Source organism: Sturnira hondurensis, unplaced genomic scaffold (genome assembly GCF_014824575.4).
Source record: "Sturnira hondurensis isolate 20B ecotype Veracruz unplaced genomic scaffold, ASM1482457v3 Scaffold0010428, whole genome shotgun sequence".
In the NCBI taxonomy this organism is placed as follows: Eukaryota; Metazoa; Chordata; class Mammalia; order Chiroptera; family Phyllostomidae; genus Sturnira; species Sturnira hondurensis.
The window spans coordinates 5016687-5036003 of record NW_028083059.1 but is presented as its reverse complement, the minus strand read 5'-3'; the positions used below and the strand labels follow the sequence as shown (position 1 = coordinate 5036003).

The following is a 19317-nucleotide window of genomic DNA, read 5'->3' as shown; positions in this document are numbered from 1 at the left end:
TAGCCACTTCCATTTTTTCTAGTATTTGCATGAGATATTTCTCTTATCTTTTACTTTGAACATATTTTTTAGGTCTTTCTTTTTAAAGTGGGTTTATTGTAAGCCATGTTGTTTTGGCCCAGCCATACAATTTCAAGTATTTTAAAGTCAGTTTACACGTAGTGATTTTATTTCTTTTTCTTGAAAATCATAAGATTGTCAATTATTGCTGTCAAGTAAGTCTCACTTAAAGGCTACCTCCTCAGAAGAGATTTACATCACATTATTATAACAAGTGAAAAATCTCATATATGATTACTTTTAGAATGATAGTACAAAAGTTGATCAGCTTGACAATTCATTTTTTTCTAAAGGACAGATTTCCCTCTCGTTAAGCATATTGAAATAAGGCAGTAGGGTTTTGATTGGCTATCATCATGGTCAATCATGGTTCCCCCAAAAAGTTATAAAAGGTCCACAATTCTTTTTTTTTAGGGACATGCACGTGAAGAAATAAGTGCATGTATATATATATATATCTAGATACATAATCCAGTAGCAATGACAATCCATTAAAAGAGTTTGAAAGAGATATGGTTTAACCCAAGTTTTGTTTGTAAAGAATAATGTAGCAGCTATGTTTAGGAAGTAAGAGTATCACCAGGATATAGAGGATAAGTAACAAGAGTTTTGCAAACATGTGTGGGTAGTTTTTAGTTAAGGGCTTTGGTGTGTCACTAAAAAAGTGTATGGATTTCAGTGTTGAGAAGGAGGGGCAAGAGAGGACCTGAAGATGGGCTACTTATTATACTTTGAGTATGGAGTGAGGTGAAAGCTAACACTTAAGGACTTTTGAGGAACAAATCATTCAAAATCTTGCTTATTTTTCATGACTTTTCCAGCAACCCACTGGATATTATGACATCATTTTAATATTATTTAAACTTTGGTAATATGCATTGGAAGCCCTATTCTCAATGAAATATCCCTCCAAATTGTATTTGCTGGTGTTTTTTATTTTACTAGCTTCATTTTTTTAAAAAAAAATCTAGGAAGATTGAACATTTTCTTTTTATTCTGCCACTTCTCTTTTCCTCTGTATACCCATTCCAATTTTTCTGCAATCACATTCTTAGTGCCCTGAATTAGTGAAGTTTTTCCAAGTAGATTACAACATACAAACACAGCTACAAAGTGTCTTTTAAGGTGTCAGAGCATTAAAGGCAACATCCCTCTTCTCATTATTCATGGAAGGTTCCTGAGCTAAGAGCATCGTCTTATAAAGCTACACTGGAGAATTTAAGAGCATGTAAATGCTTTCATTTGTTTTCAGCTTTAATTATTCCAGCATGACATTTGTTTAAAATTATTTGTATTTTTTGGACAACATATGCACATTTTTAAGGAGTATGTTAGTACTATCGTCTTAAGTCATTAAAACCGTAGGGCAATTGTAATTGCAAATTTTTTAAACGCTAGCCAAAACAGAATTACATTTATCTGCATAATTTTGTGACTGTTTTAATGGAAAGAGGACATATATTAGTGTGAGATCTGAACATTTCTCTTTAACATTTTTGCCAGTGAATCCAGGACTTTCTTATTTCTTAGACTATAGATAATTGGATTTAGCAAAGGAATGATAACAGTGTAAAACAGAGAGTCCATCATGTCTTGGTCATCCACTTGAGCAGATCCAGGGCGCACATACATGAAGAGAAGAGAACCAAAGAATAAAGACACAGATAGGAGATGAGCTCCACAGGTAGAGAAGGCTTTCCTTATACCTTGTACAGACTTCTTTTTTAAGATTGTAAAGAGAACAAGTGTATAAGAGACAAAAACAGTCAGTATGGTGAACACTTGTACTGACCCGGAGGAAATAAAAACCACCATAATATTAATGGAAGGGTCAGTACAGGAAATCTTAAACAATGGCATGATGTCACAGTAAAAGTGATGTATTATTTTAGAATTACAAAAGGTTAATCTGAACAAAAGACCTACATGAAGAGAAGCATAAAGTATAGCACCTACAAATGATGAGACCAACAGCCAGATGCATAGTCTGTTGGTCATAATCACTGGATAAAGTAATGGTTTGCATATGGCTACATAGCGGTCATATGCCATTGTTGCCAGCAGAAAACATTCTGTGCATGCACTGAATATAAAGGAAAACAATTGTATGATGCATTCAGAGAAAGATATCTTTGTACTGTTTTTACTCTTGATTAGGAAGTTGACCAGCATCTTGGGGGTGACTGTAGATGACATCCAAGCATCCACAAAGGCTAAATTCCCCAGGAGTAAGTACATGGGAGTATGAAGGTGAGAGTCATTGCAGATGAGAGCAATTAGACCAAGGTTTCCCACCATGGTGATCAGGTATATCACCAAGAACACCAGGAACAAGGGGATTTGCAACTCTGGTTTGTATATAAGTCCTGTGAGAATAAACTCTGTCAGCAATGTTGCATTTTCCCTTTCCATGTCTTCACTTAATGTTGCCTGAAATGAAATGGAATATGTCACTCAGGATTTATAACATAAATATCAGGGGGAAAAGAGTTGAAATAAAAACCATGCATATCAGAATCCCCCATTCATTTCCTTACCTCTACAATAGAATTTATTTTGAGGTAATTTATGAACTGGAAGAAAAAGCAATAATTTTAGCTCAAAATGTGTGGCATATTTAGAAAAAAAAGAAATGCATTCTAAGCATGTGTTATAATTATGGGGATACCATTGATTATAATAGGGAAATTTTCAGTTAAAACAGGGACGCAAGGTCAAGGGAAGAAGAATGTGATGAACATCCAGGGTGATTAAAGTGAATTGAATTCTATGTGAAGAATCTTGAACTTTATTTCTCAGGCAGTAAGCAGGCATCGAAAATTAAGAGATGCACAGTGGTTTTGTAAGATATTGTAAAAGAATGAGTGTATAGCATCATAGTGTAGAGAATAGGCTATTGGGAGGGGAGATTGGAGTCAGGACTAGTAGACAGAAAGCTAATAGTCATGCCCAGTGATTCCTAAACCAGGTTACACACCAGAATTGTCTGAGGATTTTTTTATTGTTGTTCAAGTACAGTTGAGGATTTTTTAAAATAATTTTTTTATTTAATTCTTGTTCAAGTACAGCTTTCTGTCTTATATTCCCAACCCTGCCCACCCCCCGCCCCATGCTCTCCGCCTCCCTCCAATCAGTTGAGGATTTTTTGCAAAATATAGATTATGAAGTGTCATTGTAGAAATTGATGGAGTGGATCAAGAGTATGGTTTATATCTGCAGTTTAAAAATCCTCTCCAAGTGATTCAAATGAATGTCAAGTATTGGGAGTGATGAAGAAAAATAAGAGACAGATGCAAAAGAATTCAGGAGGTAGAGTCACCAGGACTGTGACACAACATACATGAAGGGGTTGAAAGAGAAAGACGTCATGGGGTAACTGCATAAGATGGTCATCAAAATTAAGAGCAAGAACTCAGATGTAGTGGCTAGTTTGTTGACAGAGTATCCTCCAAAGTCCATGCGAGATTTACGCAGTGGTGTGAGTCTACCAGAGATTAATAGAAATAGTCTTAGTAGTCATTAGCATAGCTGAAGCATATTTAGTGATGACCTATCCATTGAATAGTAAGCATAAAGTAAAGAGAAGAAAGGCTCAGAAAACAACTTGAGGAAGTTAAATTAAAGAGGTTATAAACTGGATGCACAGCATTTATCAGATGGCCAACATCTGATCTTGTTTTGTACCACATAGTCTTGGTGACTGGTGGAGGTTACCTCCCACTCAAGAAGCCTAAATAGGTGGCTAGATATTGACTTTCCCATCCCCCTTTCACCTACCTGCAGGGAGGGCACTTGACCTAGACTGGGCAAATCAAACACACTTAACCTATACTTAGAATATGGAGAGAGGGAGAAAATGAACAGGAACAAGAAAGAATTTTGGTAGCAAAGGCAGAAATACGAAGATGGCAACTAATGTATCCTTCATCCATTATAATGGTATTGTCAGCGAGAGCTGGCATTCCAAGTTCAGCAGAAGTGACAGCAAGTCTCACTGACCTTGTGTTGAGATGTGATTTAGCCTGATAAAGAGCTCTTTTGCTTTCTTTGTTCCTGCTCATTTTTTTCCCAGCTGATGCCTGCAGTTTCTGTTACACTTCTATGTTTGAGCCTATTTCCACTCAATTCACTCATTTCCTGTTGCAACCAAGAGGCCTTGATAACACAAAGGAGGATTAGGGACAGATCAGAAAAAGATATTACTGAATAGAGTGATCATAAAAGCAAGCAGATGGCTGGAAAGCTGAGTGAACTTAAAAAAAGGTATCCAAGAAGAAAGAAATGATGTACATGTCAAATACCAAAATAAATGCTCTACCTAGTAGAACAAGGAGTTATCAGATTTCACTGAGCGTGGAAATCAAGAGATTTTTAGTAGCTTTAGTGAAAGCAATTTTCATTATGTGATGGAGTTGAGCCAAAAAGTGAGAAGTGAAAGGGAAATAAGTCAGTGATGCAGAGTGATGGAGAGTATTCCTAGAAATATGGAGAACAGTTGCCCTTTATCTAATTCTCATAGACACACGCAGGGCTTTTTCTTCTACAATATTTTAGTAAGATTTCAACAGAGAGAAGAATATTGGATAGCATTGAGAGAAGAAAGGAAACAGATTAACTGGGAAGGAAATATGTGTTTATGAAAAGAAAACAATGGAGAAGTGAGTAACAAATGAAAAATAACAGAGACATAGGTAAGTCTAGGAAAGACAAGCCAGACAAGGTTGAGAGAGGCTGCAGAGGAAGTAAGGAGAAAGGCTCATAGGCTTGGGGGCGAATGTCTTAACTCGGGCAGTCCTTAAAGGTTGTCAGTCCTAAAAATATTTCTATTTAACTTTTTAAAGTTTATTTTTCTATGAATATGTGTATGTAAAAGACACTTCAATTTTAAATTCCATTTTATAAATTTTGTTGTTAATGAACCTGTTAGCAGTGCCTCAGAGTTCTTTCCATATTTAAAAGTTGCTTTATTTTGCTATTACAGTGATAGAAGTGACTTTCTCTGGAAATCCTGTTTGTTTTACTTGAGAGAACATTCATCTTGACCCATTGTAGGATTTGTGTGTGTGTGTGTGTGTGTGTGTGTGTGTTTTGCAAAATATAACTAAGCCAAATCTGGATCCTGAATATAGACAATAGAAATAATGAATGTCAATAATTTCAGTTGTTAAGTAGACTTTTATAAGGAATGGCTTTTCTTTCAAATCACTCAATAATTGGAAACTCTCAAGTTCAATTTGTGTGGGTACTTATTTACTCATAAATTCTGGAAAGCATAGTGGAAGGACAATTTTTACATACTTCCATATACATATAAATTTACCTTATAAAATCATGTAGTTAGGTTAAGAAAATAACAAAACACATCACAGGCAATAATTTAGTCTTAACAGATATTTTGCATATCAACATTTTAGTCCTGAAAATAAAATGCATAATTAATTTACTATTATTTTCCCTTTCCCTCTGGCTACTGACATCTTGTAAACTCAATTTTAAATTTTTATAAATTAAATGGTACTTTAAATTTTTACATAAATAACACTGAATATTATACAAATCATTCCTCTCTTACCCTTATCTTTTGAGAAATTGTGAGGTTCTTTTAAACATTAGGCTTTCTAAAGTAGAAAAATACGTAGTAGCACAGGAACGACAATAGCATAGGCAGCAATTCTTTGTACACTGATTCCTTTTGCAGGCTTCATATCTCAAGGTAAGGAAAACAGTGTTTGTATTAATTTCCCGTGAAGAGAAGACTCAACCAATCATACAACTCTGTGCTTTTGCTAGAAGAGAAGGGAGCACAAAACTAAATTTCCCATGATAATGCCCAAAGATTCCCTTTAGGGCAAAGCTAATGGGCATTGTGGACCTGGTAATGTGTGAGAAGTCCATGTTGTTCCACAGGTCATTACAGATGCAAAATTCATAACCATCACGTCATTGTAGATAGTTCTAGGTTTAAGAACTGAAATTGTACTTTATGTCACTATTTTTTACCACAAATAACACTTCTGACATGTTTATACAAACTTCACTTAATCTAGAACTTTGATGATCTGAGTATTTGGATTACTCTTGTCTGAGCTAGTCATTCGTGATTTCAATGAAGCCAAAATTCTTGATACCCTTTGGGTGCCAGCCCCAAGTAGCTGTTTTCATGCAAACTATAGCTCACATCTTAGATCTATAGCTAACTCCCCACTCTAACCTGAAATGTGATGGAAAATTACAATGGTCAAAGAAAGAATCTTGGTCAATACCTTCTACTCACTCCTTTAGGTTAATTTGCAAAAACCTGTGTATAATAGGAAGATTTGAAAAATAATGCTACGTAATAACAAAATAAAAATATCTGTAAACACCTAGAAGTACTACTAATATTTTAGTATGAATCTTTTCCAATTTTTCTGTCATATATTATATAAGCATGCATATATCTGCATGTTTGCAATAAGGAAATTGGGCAGCATACATTCAGTTTGGCAAACCTCCAATTCCTGCTTAATGTATTTAGAGTGATAACACGAGGGAAAGGAACTCAAGTTCCTACTCTGCTCCCTTCTGTTTTTTTTTTTTTCCTTTCTTCTCCTAAACAAAGGAGATATTGACATGAGACTTGAAATGACACAATCCTGGCAGGATACAAGAGAGGATATCCTGGCATCCAAAGGCTGGCCTGTGGCTTTCAGTTACCATTGGTTTTCTTTTCTTCACACAGTCCCTAAATAGTCCCTGCGCATGCTTTCCTGAAACAGGCCCAGTCACCTCACTCTTCTTCCTGACTAGAGAAGTAAGTCATCATTAACTTCTAGACCACTGAGAACCCCCACAGTTCAGAGACTGTCCATCCCCTGCCCAGTTCCTGGTCTGTGAGGAGGGGAGCACATAGTGGGATGCTGGAGGCTTAGACAGGTTAGAGGGTCAAACCTGCCCAGCTCCAGCCCTCCCCCCATATCCCCCTCCCTGGCCCATCACCAACACCATAATCTCTGGGTTAAAAGGCCAAATGTGAAGCCAGGGCTCCTGCCATGGGGAGTAAGGCCCCAAACTGAGGACCTGCACCACATTCATTTTTGGAAGTTATTTTTGTATTGCATATATAATATTCTGAGTTGGCAGATTTTTTTTCCTTCACAATTTGAAATTGTCACTCGATTATCTTCTGTCTTTGTACTTTTTCCCCTCCTCTGGCTACCTTTAAATATTCTTTTTATCTTTGGTTTTTAGCTACTTCAATATATAGTGCCTAAGTGTTTTAGTATTTTTATTTTGTGATTTGGTTTCTGTTACTTTTGGTATTTATCCTGATTCAGGTTCTATGAGCTTCTTGGATCTTTGGTTTGATAACTTCCCTTAATTTTTTAAAATTCTTGACCATTACATTTTCAAATATTTCCTCTGACACATTTTTTCCTCTCACATTCCAATGGTGTATATGTTAGATAATAACATTCTTTCATAGTGCTTGATTTTTTATTACTTTTTGCTTTCTTTGTGCTTAATTTTCATATCTACTAATCGACATTAAAGTTCAGCATTATTCACTGTGTCTAATTTATTGATAAATTCACTGAAGGCATTCATTACTTTTATTCTAGTGTTTTTATTTATTTATTTTTATTCTAGTGTTTTAAAAACAAATTTTACTTGACACTTGAAATATGCTTTATACTTATCTCTCTGAAATTCCTCACCTGGTCATGAATATAAACTTTAGCATATTAATCATGATCATATAAAATTTTCTGGCTGATAGTCCTAATTTGATTCATATCTGAGATGAGTTTTTTTGATTGTGTTATGTTTTAACTTCAGGTTGTTTCTTTTTGCTTTTTAAATTTTGTCCCACTATTTTAAAATGAAATCTGGTCTTCATGTGCAGGACAGTAAAAAAGGAAGCAAAGAGTAATTAAAGGCCAGGCAAATGAGATATACTAAATTATGAAAATCTAAAATTATCTTAAATAACTGAAGTCTATAGTTAAGTTATCAAGTTAAATGGGACATTGAGTTTCAACTTTCACAGAGTATGGGTTTTGTGTGGTAGACCAGACTCTTAAAAGTAGAGTGGAGGAATAAACCACTTTAAATTCTAGTGGATACACAGAGAACCCCCAAGATGCCACCGAGAATCTACTAGAATTGATACATTAATTCAGCAGAGTAACAGTATACAAAATTAATATCTAGAAATCAGTTGTATTTTTATATACCAATAATGACAAACAGAAAGGGAAATTAAGAAAGCAGCCCTATTCACAATTGCTAAAGAATGAATAAAATACCTAGGAATACATTTAACCAAGTATGTAAAAGACCTATACTCAGAAAACTATATGACACTGACCAAAGAAATTGAAGAAAATATAAATAAGTGGAAGCATATATCATGTTCAGAGAGAGAAAAAATTAACATCACTACATACTACCCAAAGCAATCTATAGATTCAATGCAATTCCTATCAATATTTGAATGATGTATTTCACAAATATTTCAAAAATTCATAGAACAAATATTTGTGATTCATATTCTATGAATATTCTAATTCATAGAACTAGAACAAATATTTCAAAAATTCATAAGGGACCACAAAAGGCCTCACATAGCAATAGTGATCTTGAGAAAGAAGGACAAAGTTGGAGTAATCACATTACCTAATATCAAATAATACTATAAAGCCACAGTAATCAAAACAGCATGGTACTGGCATTAAAACAGACAGAAAGATAAATGGAACAGAATAGAGAGCCCAGAAATAAGACCACACTGTTACAGTCAATTAACATTTGACAGAGGAAGCAAGCACATACAATGGACTAAAAGTGGTTTATTCAATAAAGTGGTGTTGGGAAAATTGGACAGATATATGCAGGAAAATGAAACTAGACCACCGTATTACACAGCACACAAGAATAAATTCAAAATGAACCAAAGACTTATATGCTTGACCTGAAACCATAAAAATCCTGTAAGAAGACACAGACAGCAAAATCTTGGACATTGATTGTAGCAATATTTTATTGGATATATCTCCCCAGGAAAGGGAAACAAAAGAAAAAATAAACAAATGGGACTCCATCAAACTAAAAAATTTTTGCACAGCAAAGGAAGCTATCAACAAAATAAAAGGACAGCCCACAGAATGGAGGAACATATCTGCCAATACATCTCATAAGAGGTTAATATCCAAAGTTTATAAAGAACTTCCAAAACTCAACACTAAAAACCAAACAACTCAATTTTAAAAATTGAGCACAGGACTTAAATAGACAGGTCATACAGACGGTCACCAGACATATGAAAAGATGCTCAATGTGACTAAACATCTGAGAAATGTGAATTAAAACCACAATGAGATACTACTTCACACCTGTCAGAATGGCTACCATCAGTAAATCAACAAGCAACAAATGCTGGAGAGGATGAGGTGAAGGGGGAGCCCTATTCACCATTGGTGAGAATGCAGATTGGTACAGCCATGTTGAAAGCAGTATAGAGAGATACCTAAAAAAAATTAAAAGTGGTTCTGTCTTTTAAACCAATGATTCTACTTCTGGGAATATATCTGAAGGAACCCAGGAAACTAATTTGAAAGAACATAATCACCCATATGTTCATTTCAATGTTATTTACAATTGCCAAGATATGGAAACAGCCTGAGTGTCCATCAGTAGATGAGTAGATAAAACAACTATGGGACATTTCCACAGTGTAATACTACTTGGCACTAATAATGAAGAAAAATTTACACTTTGTTACTGTTAGGATGGGCCTGGAGAATATTATGCAGAGTGAAATAAGCCGGTCAGAGAAAGACAAATCCTGTATGATCTCACTCATATGTGGAATCTAATGAACAAACTCAACTAACAAGCAAAAACAGAGACAGACTCATAGATGGAGAGTGGGATGACAGCTAGGGGGAGGAGGGAGTGAAGGGATTGAGCAAAAATGAAAAAGGACTCATGGACACAGACAATAATGTGGTGATTGCTGGGGGTAGAAGGTGTAAGGAGACTAAATGGGAATGGAGAAAAATGCAATAAAGATTAAAGAAAATATGAAATTCTACTTAAATCTGAATAACATGTGGATAAATAGGGTATTTTCAAAGTAGTAAGAGGCCTCCAATTTTTGTAGAAGCAATAAATGTGTCATGGTGAAATAAGATGGTACATGTATGCCCAGTTCCTATACCAAATATTGAATTCTACCTTAAAGAATAATTTATATTTTGCCAGATGTGGAGATATGATATAATATGAGTACAAGTAATTGACCTGTGAATAGTTGATGAGTTAACACATGAGCAACTGGGGCAGGAAAGGGAATGTAGCCAATGAGGAGTGATCTATGAAACAAGTTTCGAATGTGGGCAACCAAGCTTAATCTCTTTTGGAAACACCATGACCCAGTGTAGAGCATGAACTTCCAATTTATCAACCAAAGGACAAACAGGTGGAGAGTTTATTCACCAACTCCTATCATCTCCCATTTGGTGATAAATGGTCTGGGGGAGATTCCATGAATAGCATTCATTCCCTAGGTCTTAGGATGACTTAAGTGAGGGTAGAATAGCTCTGGCCAACAGTGAAAGTCCTCGGATGAAAAGGTACAATTAGAGAAGATATGGGCAGCCACCAACAGCATCTGTGACAGGGAACGTATAGGAGGAATCAATGAGTGATTTGATCTGTGATTCTCATTGAATGAGCCATTCAACACTACTATTATAGTGGGTCAGTTTCCCCTCAAGCAATCCATTCTCAAAAAAAATTAAAGGTGTGGTCTGTTTACAAATAACCAAAGAAATGATGAAATTTGTTTTTATGGGATGAAAAAAGTGAGACACAGTGTCTCAAAGTGAGCCAGAACATACAATTTGTACTACATAACACTTGATACAGGGCTACTTAACTGCAAGAGAGTTTCTGATATTGGCTAAAATTCCGCTGAAAGAGAGATGAATGTTATTTAGTTCATTTGAAAGTCTTCAAAATCTATTCCGCCAAGATGGAGGCATAGGTGGAAACACTGTGCCTTCTCCCACAACCAAGTTTGAATAAAACAAAGGTTTGGAGAAACAAAGACACAACCAAAGGACAGAAAATTGAATTATACGGAAGTCGAACTACATCTAACCATTCAACGGGGATGGTAAGAGGGGCGGAGCCAGCAGTGAGCAGGGTCGGGCAGGACAGGGCCCCCGACCCAGGCGGGCAGGCAGACGAGAACCAGTTGGGGTGCGGGGCAGACCACGGGCGCATATTCGCACACAGTGAGACAGACCACGCAGGCCCCAGGGGGCGAGGGCTGACGGCGGTGGCACACTCGAGTGCAGTGGGACGAAACGCGTGGGCCAGGTGACGGCAGCAACTGCGGCACCAGTGAGGGCCGTGGCGGCAGGTGGCGGACAGGACGCCATAGTCCCTCTTTGACCCCACCCCCACATACAGCGTCACAACCCAGCGACTTAGTTGCCCTGTTCTAGTGAACACTTTAGGGCTCTGATCCTGCTATGGAACAGGCACGAACAACCTGAAAGATGGCACAAGAAGAACTCAAAGTCCAAGAGCCAATAACTCTAAGCGACCGAGAAATTGCCAGCCTCTCAGAAGCACAATTCAGGACACTATTTATCAGGATGCTCACAGAACTGGTAGAGTCACAAATTAGAGGAACAAAGTCACAAATTAGAGGAACAAAGTCACAAATTAGAGGAACATATGAAGGCTAAACTAATTGAAATGAAGGGAGATGCACAGGAAACCAATAGTGATGGAAAGGAAACGGGGACTCAAATCAATGGAATGGACCAGAAGGAAGAACAAAACATCCCACCAGAAAGGAATGAAGAAATGAGAATTCAAAAAAATGAGGAGAGGCTTAGGAACCTCCAGGACATCTTTAAATGTTCCAACATCCGAATTATAGGGGTACCAGAAGGGGGAAAGAAACAGCCATGAGTGGAAAACTTATTTGAACAAATAATAAAGGAGAACTTCCCCAGTCTGGCAAAGGAAATAGACTTCCAGGAAATCCAGGAAGCTCAGAGAGTCCCAAAGAAGTTGGACCCAAGAAGGAACACACCAAGGCACATCATAATTACATTAGCCAAGACCAAAATGAAGGAGAGAATCCTAGAAGCAGCAAGGGATAAGGGGACAGTCACCTACAAAGGCGTTCCCATCAGACTGTCAGCTGATTTCTCAAAAGAGACCTTACAGGCAAGAAGGGGCTGGACAGAAGTATTCCAAGTCATGAAATCCAAAGACCTACAGCCAAGATTGCTTTATCCAGCAAAACTTTCATTTAGAATGGAAGGACAGATAAACTGCCTCTCAGATAAGGTCAAGTTCAAGGAGTTCATCAGCACCAAGCCCTTATTATATGAAATGCTAAAGGGACTTATCTAAGAAAAAGAAGATGAAAAATATTAACAGTGAAAGGACAGCAAACTCACAGTTATTAACGACCACACCTAAAACAAAAGCAAACCAAGAGGACAGCTAGATCAGGAGTGGAACCATAGAAATGAAGAACACATAGAGGGTTAGAAACAGGGAAGTGGGAGGGGGAGAAGGGGGGAGAAGGTACAGAGAATAAGTAGCATAGATGGTAGGTAGAAAATAGATAGGGGGGAGGGCGAGAATAGTGGGGGAAATATAGAATCCAAAGAACTTGAGACACGTGGTTATAAACTAAGGGGGGGGGAGAATGGTGGGGGAGGGAGGGTGCAGGTGGAGGGGATTGAAGGGGGGGAATAGAACAACTGTAATGGTATAATCAATAAAATATATTTTAAAAAAAGAAAGTCTTCAAAATCTAAATAATGCTTGTAATGCAGTTCCCAGTCACATTATTATCACCCACTGATCCAGGATTTGTAGTGTCTTATACATAGAGCTGCCAGCCACACAATATTGTATCGTGAATAGCATCCCTGAGATTAGCAGTGCACGCAGCCTTCACAGCCACTCACGATCCCTCTGCACACACTTTGTCTCAGCAGTACTCACTTATCCCATTATTTTTCTGTGAGTACTTGATAAATGTTGGCACACCGTTTTTGTACTTTCAGTGCAACAGATGGGAAGTCAGATGTTACCGTACTTATTATATATTTCCTTGTTAATAATCTAGTCTGTCTGTATGGAACGTTGTAGCTCTCTTTACCCCAGGAGTCTGGGGCTCTTTCCCAGGAGCATATTCTCCTTGTGGTTAATATACTTTGGGGTGACATCCATTGTTTCTCGGAAATGGCCTGATGGGCTCTGGTTTAGACTGAGTGAGTCTGACTTGCCCATTCTCAGATCGCTCGCTTCAAAGTCATAATTGCCCTATAGTTCCCCTCCAGTAGCAGATTTGCTCCTAAATATTCTTAAAAGATAAATACTACAATCTTTGAAATTTTCAGAGGAGTATTAACATTATATGGTTTCACAGCTCTTGAATTTTGAAATAATTGTGCCCTTCTTCACAATCTAAACCTTTTTCCTCTGCCTGTTTGAAGAGAGGGCAGGGGACTTTGCCAAAGAATGGATGGATTGGACTCTTGTATCTCCATTGGTACCAAAGATACTTCTGTGAAGTCCTTCCTAATATACGATGAGGACCATTTTCACCTGGTACTGATTTGATTGAAAGAAATTTTGAATTCTGTTGGCTTCAGTGTGTACATTGCAGTGTTTTGCTTCAGTCTCAGCCTTGTATACTGCTATCTTGAATACTGTTTTGTCAACACATCAGGTTTTCTGTATACATAATTCTTCCTTAATTCTCAGCCTGGTATCCCTGAGGACTTTGCAACAGCCATGAGTAGTGAGGTATTACAATTTTAAACAGATTGTACATTTACTAATTTATAGTTCCTCTAAATTTATGAGATGACCAATAAATTTATATTTCTGTAAATTTCAATAAAAATTACATTGAAAGTTTTTGCAATCATTTTATTTATGAGAATCATTTCACAGTGGTACCCAAATTAACATATGTTGCATCATGTAATTGCAGAAGTAAATAATTTTTGCTTAAATAATAATAAACATGTAAAAGATTATGAACAGAATAACTAGGCAAATTTCTGAACTTCTGCTTTATCAAACTTGTAAAGATAAATATAGTAGAATTCAAATATCTAAGGGGATGTACCCTGAAATCATCCTAATTCTGGAAATTCTTGAATATCCATATTGCCTATATTTCTCATGATGAAAAGCACTTTGTATTTTCACATATTTGAGAGTACTTTTATAATAGTCTACTTTATTTCATCTCAACTTCCATTATTCTCAATAAAATCCACCAATATATTTTTATATAAAAATTTCTTTACTACAAAGGAAGTTTTCTCTTTAGTGATAGCTTCCTCCAGGAAGTCAGTTTACCTGAGTCTTAGAACTGTTGAGAAACAACAAGAATTTTCATAAGGAAGCTCTGGACAATCATCTTGGCTCAGTCACACCAGCCTCAGACAAAGAGACATGCAAATATTTGCAACAGTAAAATGACGAACTACTATATCTAATGTAGAGGGAGCTGTTAAAAAGTAAAAAATTGCACATTTTATTTTATTTTAATTTTTTTACATTTAAGAGGCATTCTTCTCTTTTCAAAATAGTTAACATTCAATATTATTTTATATTAATTTCAGGTGTATAGCACAGTGGTTACACATTTATATAATTTATAAATAAGACTTAGCACCCACCTGGCAACATACATAGTTATTACAGTATAATTGACTGTGTTCCCTAAGCTGTATTTTACATCGCTGTGACTACTTTGTAAGTACCAATCTGTACTTCTTAATCCCTTCACTTTTTTAATTGTTGTTCAAGTACAGTCGCCTCCATTTTCTCCCTAGTACTTCCCCCTGCCCTAGCCATCCCCATCTTCCACCCTTGATCCTACCCTCTTTGGCTTTGTCCATGTGTCCTTTATACATGTTCCTTGGTAACCCTTTCCCTATTTTCCTGATTATCCCTCTCCCACCCACCTATGGTTACTGTCAGTTTGTTCCTTATTTCCATGTCTCTGTTTCTATTTTGCTTGCTTGTTTGTTTTGTTGATTACATTCCACTTTCAGGTGAGATTATATGGTATTTATCTTTCACCACTAAACTGATTTCACTTAGTATAATGCTCTCCAGATCATCCATGCTTTCTTGAAGGGCAGGAGCTCCTTCTTTCTTTCTGCTGTGTAGTATTTCATTGTGTAAATGTACCACAGTTTTTTGATCCATCCTTTTCCTGATGGGCACTTAGGTTGCTTCTTAAATGCTTAATTTTAAAAAGTGTGTTCTATTCTTTATGAGAAATTTAGTTTGATGTGATATATCAAACTCTTCCACTGAAACAAAAATCCATTGAATCTGACTTTCATCATCACACAGCTCTCACAAACTACCATAGACACTATTGCTCTGTTAAAATTTTAAAGCCAAGGCTGACTCGTGTATCTCCAGGTACCTTGTAACATGCAAAATTGGAAAAGAACAAGTGAAATTTGCCTTTAAATCTGTCTATTTGTTTATTGTTTTCCTCAAGGCACCTATAACTTCTTTATTCCTTAGACTGTAAATAAAAGGATTCAGCAGAGGAATTATGATTATGTAAAATACAGAATACATTTTATCCTGATTTTCAATGAGATCAGACCCAGGACGTACATACATGAAGAAGAGAGTGCCATAGAACAAGGAAACAGAGAGCAGATGTGCACTGCAGGTGGAAAAGGCTTTGCTTCTGCCCTTCTCAAACTTCATTTTTAGGATGACAAAGAAGACATGAGCATAAGAGACTATAATGGTCATAAAGGTACAAAATTGTACCAACACTGAAAATATAAAAATCAGGAACATATTAACTCCAGGGTCAGTACAGGAAATTTTAAACAGTTGCAAAATTTCACAGTAGAAATAGTGTATTACATTGGACTTGCAGAAAGTTAATCTAAATAACAAACCAACGTGCATCATGGGATGAAGAAACCCAATAATATATGAAACACCTAGTAATTGACAGCAGTATACATTGGACATCACTACTGGATAAAGCAAGGGGTTACATAGGGCTACATAGCGGTCATAGGCCATCACTGCCAGGAGAAAACATTCTGTGTTTGCGCTGGAGGCAAAAATATAAAATTGAGTGATGCACTCAACCAGGGATATCATGTGATTCTTAGATAAAAAATTAGTCAGCATCTTGGGAGTCACAGATGATGAAGAACAGGCATCTGCAAAGGCTAAACTGCCAAGGAGTAAGTACATAGGTGTGTGAAGATGGGGGTCTTTCCAGATGAGAACAATGAGTCCCAGGTTGCCCACCATGGTGGTTAGATAGATGACCAAGAACACCAGGAACAGGGGCACCTGAAGTTCTGGAAGATCTGTAAGTCCCGTGAGAACAAACACTGTCACTTGTGTCTTGTTTACCTCCATCATATTCACTCAGGCTGACCACTGCATTGAAAAAGTAAGTGAAGAACACAGCTATCAAATACCATAAAAGTAACATTTTATTTTCAAAAGTAAACACATCTTCCTTGCATCCTATGCATCCCCTTTAATCAGAACATTTACCTTACTCGGGAGTAAAAATATTTACAATTGTTAAGTATTTGGAAACTGGCCCTAAAAATTAGGCAAAAGGTATATATAAAATGTGAAGGCTTTGTTGCCTCTCTAAGAGATGTTGGCTTATTTTTTAATTTGGAAAAATTGATTGCTGTTTAATAACCATCTTAAGCTTTTTAAATATACTAAAGATTAGTTATCAAAACTAATAGCACACATTCTAAATAATACAGCATATCTCTTCAACTTAGGAACAGACTGGAATGCTCACTCTAACTGTTATTATAAAGTATTATCTTAGAAATTTTATTTCATTTTAGAAATTTTGATATAGCTAAGATTAAATAAAATGAAATATACATATAGTAAAGCTATAAAACATCATAAAACTTATAAAAATATATTTCTTACCAATGTTATATTGTTATAATTAAACAAATAAGACTGATTTTATTAATTACCAAATGGAGGATGAATATGTAAATAATCACTAGATTTTTCTATGTAACAATAACCCAAAAGAAAGACAAATAAAGAAAAATATACTTTCAATATACCATAGCACTTTCAAATACCTTGAAATAATTTTTTAAATATTTCAAACCTCTGTAAATAAAACTACAAAAACTAAACCAGGGGCATTATATAATTTCTGAAGAAATACACAGCCAGATGTATTCTTAGATAAGAAGACAGTATTATGAATACATCACTTAGAATCCTAATCACTTTTTTGGCTTTTTATTCCTTTTTTATAAGCAACAGCAAATACACGTTTCAGTTAAATTCCCATGTTAGTTTTTTTAAATAACTACTTTATTGTTGTTCAATTACAGTTGTCTGAATTTTCCTCCCACCACTCCCCCCCGCCCCAGTCAAACCCACCTTCCCCCTTGCTTCCATCCTCCCCCCTGGTTTTGTCCATGTGTCCCTCATAGTAGTTCCTGAAAACCCTACCCTCACTAATCACTTTTTAATGTAGTAGCATGAGCATAAAATTCATGTAAAATAAAATTATTTTGAGGAAACAAAGAAAATATAAACAGTAAGAAAGTCAAGCATGCAGCTGCAGGTGTTAAAACAAAGCTGTTCGACAGAGTATGGTACAGTATGGAAACAAAAATATGACAGTGAAACCACATGAAAACTCCAAAGACAGATTCAGGTGCATACTGGTATTTAATGCCTTACATGGATGATTATTCAGTTGAGAAAAGTGATGATTTATCCAATAAATAGTATGGCTGTATTTGTTTATCTATCTGGAAATAAAGTAAGGCTAGATTCCTTTCCTATGACTGTTTTTAATAAGCTGCTGGATCGATTAGTTAAAAATAAAAACAGGTAATTAAAACATTCTAAGACATTTCATAAATAGATATAATTTAAAAATATTACAAAACTCTGACTAATATAAGAAACTCATAAATTACACAGAAATATATAGATATATTTAATCTAATTTTTCATTGCAAGAAAATGGAGTATGTATCACGTCTCTAATCAGGTAAAAGATAACTAAAACTTTGGAAGAAATATGTATAATATATATGGTAGGTAAAATATTCATACCTATCATATACACATACATATTACAAATTGATAGAAAAGCTCAAATAATTCAATAGAAGAATGAAAATGAAATCGAATGGGCAAGTCACAGAACAATGTGTCAACACATTTAATAAATGTAGGAAAAGATGCTCACTGTCTCCACTGCTCAGAATGTGCAAATAAAATAACAATACAACTTTTTTCCTGTTAGATTAGCAAAATTTACCTCTCGTGGGGATTTGAAAAAGTCCACTCTCACACTGACTGATGAAAATGTAAAAGGTTTAATAACTTAATAATTAAACCTTTTAAAAACAATTTGGGAGTCTCTTTTAAAAACAAAAATGCTCTTCAATCCAGCAAGCTACATTCATAATCCATTCTATAGCAATTACATAGTGGTTCATAGAGAGAAAAGTCTACTGCTGTGGTGTTCATATTTTCCCCAAAAGAATCAAAATAACATGAAAACCAATCAAGATGAAGCAAAATATGAACAGATCCTGGCGAACCCATCCATATTAGGACAGTCATTTAAAAATGACTTATTGCTCTACCAGTTGACTCAAGGAAATATCCGCAATTGGGAAAAAAGTGAGAAAAGTGAGATGCAGAGAAATATATATGAAAGCATCAAATTAAAGAATCAGAAAATGAAGTCTTGAAATTCTCACTCTATGCATATCTATGAATATATATTTGTACATATATTTGCATATAAACATAAAGATTGTATAACATGTAGACTCCAAGTTAATATTTATTTTCTTGGTGTAGGTGAGAGGAAAGAAAGAAGGATAAGAGTGAGATAAACAGAACCCCCAAAGAGGTTTTTGGATGAAAACACAAAAATGTTATTACCCTATTTATATAACTTATATATTTATAGGTACAAAGAAATATTTAAAGGTGGTTTTAAGATTGCTAATAGTGAGAGAAAGAGAAACAAGAATAACAATGCTATTATTGCATTTAGTAGTAGACAATAAAAATTTTAATGAAAATAGAGAAATTAATTATAAGTGGATATTTTGGAAATAGTATATTTTAAGTTCAGAATTACTTTGGATTATGTAACATGTGTTTTTGAATATTTTCAGTGATATCTGCCTTCGA

The 19317-nt window shown here is 35.6% G+C and overlaps 2 protein-coding genes across 2 annotated transcripts; both read right to left on the bottom strand.

Annotated features, from left to right (window-relative positions):
• Positions 1-1521: 1521 nt before the first annotated feature.
• Positions 1522-2484, bottom strand: OR5H2 (olfactory receptor family 5 subfamily H member 2). The gene has a single exon (XM_037058841.1). It carries the CDS (start codon positions 2470-2472, stop codon positions 1522-1524), a length of 951 nt encoding a protein of 316 aa, XP_036914736.1. The 5' UTR covers positions 2473-2484.
• A 13107-nt stretch (positions 2485-15591) lies between these two features.
• Positions 15592-16515, bottom strand: LOC118995763 (olfactory receptor 5AC1-like). Its single transcript, XM_037058840.1, has one exon. It carries the CDS (start codon positions 16513-16515, stop codon positions 15592-15594), a length of 924 nt encoding a protein of 307 aa, XP_036914735.1.
• Between the last annotated feature and the right edge of the window lie 2802 nt (positions 16516-19317).